At 37.7% G+C, this 6,184-nt stretch overlaps 1 protein-coding gene across 1 annotated transcript in view; it reads right to left on the minus strand.

Moving 5' to 3' along the window:
* Window positions 1-4,912, minus strand: part of LOC109841390 — a 15,796-nt gene extending 10,884 nt beyond the window's left edge. Inside the window, exons 1-9 of the mRNA XM_020410338.1 lie at window positions 4,387-4,912; window positions 3,982-4,109; window positions 3,820-3,891; window positions 3,638-3,751; window positions 2,285-2,353; window positions 2,151-2,207; window positions 1,157-1,210; window positions 1,015-1,077; window positions 781-843 (exon numbers count right to left, since the gene is read on the minus strand). Of these exons, the coding sequence (XP_020265927.1) occupies window positions 781-843; window positions 1,015-1,077; window positions 1,157-1,210; window positions 2,151-2,207; window positions 2,285-2,353; window positions 3,638-3,751; window positions 3,820-3,891; window positions 3,982-4,109; window positions 4,387-4,561 (795 nt within the window). The 5' untranslated portion in view covers window positions 4,562-4,912. The remainder of the gene's footprint in view (window positions 1-780; window positions 844-1,014; window positions 1,078-1,156; window positions 1,211-2,150; window positions 2,208-2,284; window positions 2,354-3,637; window positions 3,752-3,819; window positions 3,892-3,981; window positions 4,110-4,386) is intronic.

The raw sequence follows: 6,184 nt of genomic DNA on the forward strand, positions 1-6,184 counted from the left end.
ACTGTCTCGACAGCCGAGACAGCAAATGCTGTCTCGCGAGACTGTTTTCCGCCAAGTGTTCCCATGGGCTATAAATACCCCCTGAATGCCATTTTGAAGAGGGGCTTCCAGCAGAGATCCAAGGTTGATCATTTGGAGCACTTCAGAACAGACAGAGCAGAGTTCTTGAGCTTCCGGCAATCCCTTGATATTCAGGCTTTGACTTGATTTCAAGAAGAACGACTATCTTACCTTGATAAGATATCGTTTCAAGTTCTCACTTCGATAAACGAAATCAGAATCATAAACCCCTCACGATTCAATCAGAATCTGTGATTTGGTGGTCCACGGGCTAACGCACCCCCGGCACAGGCAAAGATCCCACGCAAGCAGTGATCCAAACAACGATCCTGCGTTTGTTTCCCAAGAGTTGTAATTTTCATTTTGTTGTGTAAAAGAAGTCTTATAAAAAGGCTATTTCTTTTGAATTTATTGTAATCGACTGAAGATATAATGAATTCCATGACAAAACCAACTTTTGACGCAAACAAAGTGCTCCCTATTTCACATGTCCAAAAGTCTCAACAAGTTTGAAATAAAATTTTCCAAATAACTGTGGTGCTCCACATAAAAACTTTACATACTACAGCACCATTACTGGAAAGGACAGCTTTACAGAGTACTGCATGAAAGAACACTTGTCAAGTGCTCATTCAAGTTCCTCCTCGCTGCTAGAAGATATACACATAAATGACTGCAATATCATGGAATTAAAATAGATGACATGACAGGAGTGCTTACAGTTTTGACAGATTCTAGGTGGGGCTTGGCCCATTTTTGCACCTGGGCTGATTTCTCTGATATCTGAAAAAGTTGTGAAATCCAAGTCATTCATTTAAAACAAAGATGAAGGTAAATAAAAATCAAACCAGTGGAAAATGCAGCTAGAAACCAGAATAAATAAATAAATAAATCCCACAACAGAAAATAGTCTATAAGGACACTCTCACAGCCCACCGAATAACCAGTTATCACCTTCTGTAGCAACATGTCCATGACTGGTTTTCCATGCTCATTCCAATGGGTCGTTCCAAGGTCCTGTAAGCATTGAATGGATCTTTTGAGAGACTATCCTGCATCATTTGTTTAAAGCATGAATATCTGAAACCCGGTTTACCTGGATAAGTCTTATTTGAGTTGCCAGCCAAGGGGGTAGCCACGCTCCATGAATCTAACCAAGAGACCATAGAGAGTTAACCTTGCTGGTTAATGATCAATAGTTACAGCTAATGCAATTGTGACCACTACATTACCAGTGACAAAACAATAATTCAGAGAAAAATGTTTTAACAGTAACAATTTTATAGTTTATTACCAATATGTTATAATACACTTGATAAAAGTAAGAAGACCAGAGTAAAGTAAGTAGCTTCAAACTGAAGCTCCAAGAAAACAGGAACAGTCAATGTAAATGTGCCTTGTCATAATAAATATTAATTAAAACTATCTGTCCGGGAAGATGAACTGAATAAATTAGTATCTCCCAGTCATCACAATTATGGTATCTATGTCTAATTCCTACTTTTTCACAATATTTTTTTAGCTGGTGGAAGATTTGCAAGCAAGTCCTAAATCCTAATATCCTTCAACATGTCTTGAGATCAGGATTAGATTGATTGCAGATACATAGATTCAGGAAAAGTTGCTCTACATGAAATGTCTTTAAAAGATCACATCCCTTGCTCATTTTCATCAAATTTGGGATTTAAGCACAAATAAGATTTTCATCTTCTCCCAGAGGAAGAGCTTAACAGAATTCCTCCGAACATTCATTATCCACAAAGGTCACAGAGGAAAACCTTCCAAAGTCCTAACAGACAGGTAATCTAAATTTTGCATGTATAAGCATATATTCTTACTGATAAAATATACCAAAGAAAAAATTCATTATACAGAGTATCCAAAAGTTCACAAAAAATTCATAAAACTCAAAGAGTACTCCTAAGTCCTACCCTCCTGTAATTCTAGATTTCACATCGACGAATGAACCGAAGATAGAAATTTATTTAGGGAGTAATGTTTTTGATATTTTGATGCATAATGACATCAAATTTCAACACGTAACAATTGCAGTTTTCCAGCATACTAGAAAAAATAACCCATGTACTTGCCTCATTCAATACTTTTGATTTTGATGTAGCTTCCAACTGTGCCCTCAATAACTCCTCCTGAGAAGTGCAAGGAAACACTCTAGTAAATGTGAGCATGACTGTCGTAAGATAGCTTTTGTCAAATATCAACAAACCTCTGCAACTTTAAGAGCACGTTCTGTTTTATGGAGTCGTCGCTTCTGATCCTCATTTGTCTTTTCAAGCTGGAGAGAGAACACTTATATTATCAGAATAGATTGCAGCTATAAAAGTAGCACAACTTTGTTAGCCCTTTCTAATAATACCTGCACGTCTATAACACTAGACCTGTAAATCATACAGATTTTAATAATAGAACAATATATATTTAACACACTTTCACGTATTACATACAAGTAGGGGGGAAGGAAGAGATAGTTCTGATAATGTGTGCCCCCAAAAAAATAAAAAAAATCTAACCACACTAGTTTCCAAAGGTGAAATAACTTAGTCAGCTTGAAAAAAGTCTTTAATATATAGGGGAGGAATAGTAACCAACAGCCTTAAGGATGCAACGGCTGTCTCTAATTTATTGGCTTTCTCTAAAGATCTTGGCCATTTCAAACATAACTAGATTGCCTACGTTACTTACAAAATGAATCGCAGTATATAGCTATGACTAACCAAAGATTATAAATACTGCAAGTTATGATTCCACGTTATGAGAAAATAAACACAGTGGTGCTACTCCCACCTCCAATCCGTTGACAGGGACCAAAGTCACAAACTTCTCATACATATCACAATAGCGCTCTAAGTTTTCCTAGTAAAGCAAGAGATTCCGGAACCAAAGTCCCGAAACTTCTCATACATATCACAATAGGTGCTCTTAAGTATTCCTAGCGAAGTAAGTTTGCATATCAAACTTCTTTATCGTAGGAACTTGCTTTGACAAGAAAATTTGTTATGCATATGAATATCATGGGAACATATACGAATATCATGGGAACTAGATTTCAGAAGAGTACTCCTGAAATTTATTTAACAACAAAGACGAGGGCAATGTAGTTGCAGGTAACAACACTATCATTTCACATACAGCCAGTGTGCTAGCAGATAACACATGGTCGAATACGTTTACCTTCAGATATATTTTCCACATCATAAGATGTTTCTAATAGGATGGAATAGAAGCAAGTAGCATCCTTTTACACATCGGACAACCTCTATCTTGAAAACATCTTTACACGAGAGACCAGGAACTTGATTTTAGAAGAGCATTTACATCTATATCATGGTGGGAACTTGTTTTTATGAAGTTACATGTCTCTACTCCCGTAAGTAGAACAAATAAAAAAAAAAATACTGTTTTCTAATTTGGGAGAAGCCATATCCTCGCCAATCATCGCATTAATAGCGACCAGATGAAGTTGAATACGGAACAAGTGATACCTCTAAATTCTAATTGTCCAGAGAAAATGATTTTTTTCGATAATTAAAACAAAAATCTGTAGGCAGTATATACTCACATTTCCCAGCAGAAGCTTAAGCTCCTCTATTTTCTTCTCCGCTCCACTGGCCCGTGCTTCCAACGCCTCGCTTTTCTTAGTTAGAGTCTCTTTATCAGTTTTAAGCTTCCCAACCTGTTCAACATATAAAAATTACTAACAAACTGGAACTATAATTGACCCAAAAATATCTTCATTCTAACCTCTTTCTCAAGTTCGCCAGCTCGTGCATGGGCTTTCCCAACTTGTTCTTCATCGACCACAGCCCCCTTTTTCTACATACCACGGAAAAAACGATGTTTATGTTGATCCAATTCAAGCAACACCAAAGAACTTCCTTCTCTTATCACTGTAATCTCACTCACCTGAAGTGATTCAATCTCGCTCCGCAATGCAGCAATGCTTGCTGATTTCTCCTCAATTAATTTACCCAGACTGACTATGCTAACGTCCTTGTTGTTCAGTTCTTTGGCTTTATCGGTTAGACTGGATTCTTCAGTAAGAAGATGTATGAAGGTGTTATAACAAGAAAATACAAACAGAAAAAATTTTCAATCTTGAATCCTTAAAAGTGATTTATATGGCAAGAAAAACCCGTACTTAAGTTCCCAAAATAAGAAAGCGAAAGAAATCTGCAATTCAAATAAAAAGAAAGCAACATCCTGCCCTAAACCCTAAAATCTGTCAAATCAACAAATAAGGAGAATCAAACAGCATAAAGACCAAAACTCAATCCAAAACCCTATCTTCTGATCCAAACTCAAGCGTACCTAGGGACGAGATCTTCGATTTGAGCTGCTCGATTTCAAGCTTCAGATGTGAATCCGAGGCCCCAGGCTCCACGATCACTTCTTCAGCCCTCGAATCCGCCCTAATTCCGACGGCCACGATCGAGATGGCGATCCAAAGCACCAGAAGCTTCGAACTCGCCATCGGATTAAACATTCCAAATTTAATAATTTATCCCTTCTTTTTTTCCTGTGGATTTTCTCCTATTTCGGGTTCGGTTATAAATTTCTTCGCACCGTGAGAAATGAAAGGAAAGAGGGAGGATACAAATTAAAGATAGATTATTATCTAGGGCTCAGCTTTGAACTGACACGTGTCAGTTAGTGTTGGCGTCAGAAGCAGCTAGCACGTGGCCGGTGTATTGGGGTGGGGGTAGGTTTGGCAACCGGCCGGCGGAGGACGACATCTGCAACGTGCTTCGTTAACAGCCGTTGATTTCGCGGAGTACGGGAGAAGGAACATTTAATGACCGTCTGACATAAATCTAACGGACGGGTTGAGGTTGAGTCGGGCACCATGCGGTGAGCGGGTGAGGTATGGTCACTGACATCGGTTTCGACGATATTTTTAGAGAGCGCGTCAACTAAAATCGCTTTCAGATTTTATATTAGGGCGATTTAGATATTAGTCCCTCACATCTTTAATAATTACATTTTAGTATCTCAGATTTCAATAGTTGCTCAATGGTCATTTAAATTCTAAAGCATCTTACAATTTGATCCCTCAATGATCAAAGTATCTCTTAGGCATGATTCCTTTCTTAAAAGTTTGATATGCTAAAGTTTACATCTTTTTAACTTCGATACGCTAAAGTTTCTGGACATTTATTTACTTACACCCTAAACTTTATACGGTGTTGCATCACAGAAACGACTAAGTGTTAATCCCGCTCTAAGAGTTTGACATGTGTCCTAAGTTAACTATGCATCATATTGACTCCACCCTTCCCAATAAGGGCCAAGAGGAAAGGCGTCCTCACGCGAACCTTGTAGTTAAGGCCAGATCTATACCTCTTTATTTTGTAAAACCAAGTCGAGAAGCTCTCAATCCAAGATGGCTGAATCAAAATACATCTTTTATATTGGCCCACTAGCAAAGCTGAGACGAAAGGCAGTCACTCTCAAACCCCACGCTGATAGCTGATAACTATCACATAAAAAATACATTGTCGGAGACATCATTACTCCAACCCCAAAAGTCATAATGACTCATCGAACCTTGTCAGTACCTTACTTTCTATGTCACCCTCGCATTAGTCACGAATGTGACTTACACCATCCATAGTCGACGCATATAAAGTATTAGTTGAATAAGCTGACTGCTTGGACTCAGCCGAAGTTACAAAATTGCCCTCATGAATCTGCTATGAATAAGTGTCATGCCTACTGCTTGGAGATACATGATTTTCTGGTAAGAGTACACACTTCAATCATACTTTTTCTCCTACATTTAAGATCAATACTGACTTGACCATCGGAGAAACCTGGAGAACTCAACTCCAATCCACCTACATATTGTTTTGTGTGCAAGACTAAATCCACTGTTCAATAATCAATCATCAAAAAAAGATCGAGGAACCCTAAAATCTAACATAACTCACACTAAAATTTCCTATCTGGTATTTGACTGCAACACTTTTTAACTCGGATACCCCAACGATTTATTTTTGACACCTTGATACCCTAAAGATTCCATGTTTTTAAACTTTAATACCTTAAAGTTTTATTTTTGTCACTTTAATACCTCAAATTCTAAATTTATGGTTATCAAAGTTAAAAA

This window comes from Asparagus officinalis, chromosome 5 (assembly GCF_001876935.1).
Source record: "Asparagus officinalis chromosome 5, Aspof.V1, whole genome shotgun sequence".
NCBI lineage: Eukaryota > Viridiplantae > Streptophyta > Magnoliopsida > Asparagales > Asparagaceae > Asparagus > Asparagus officinalis.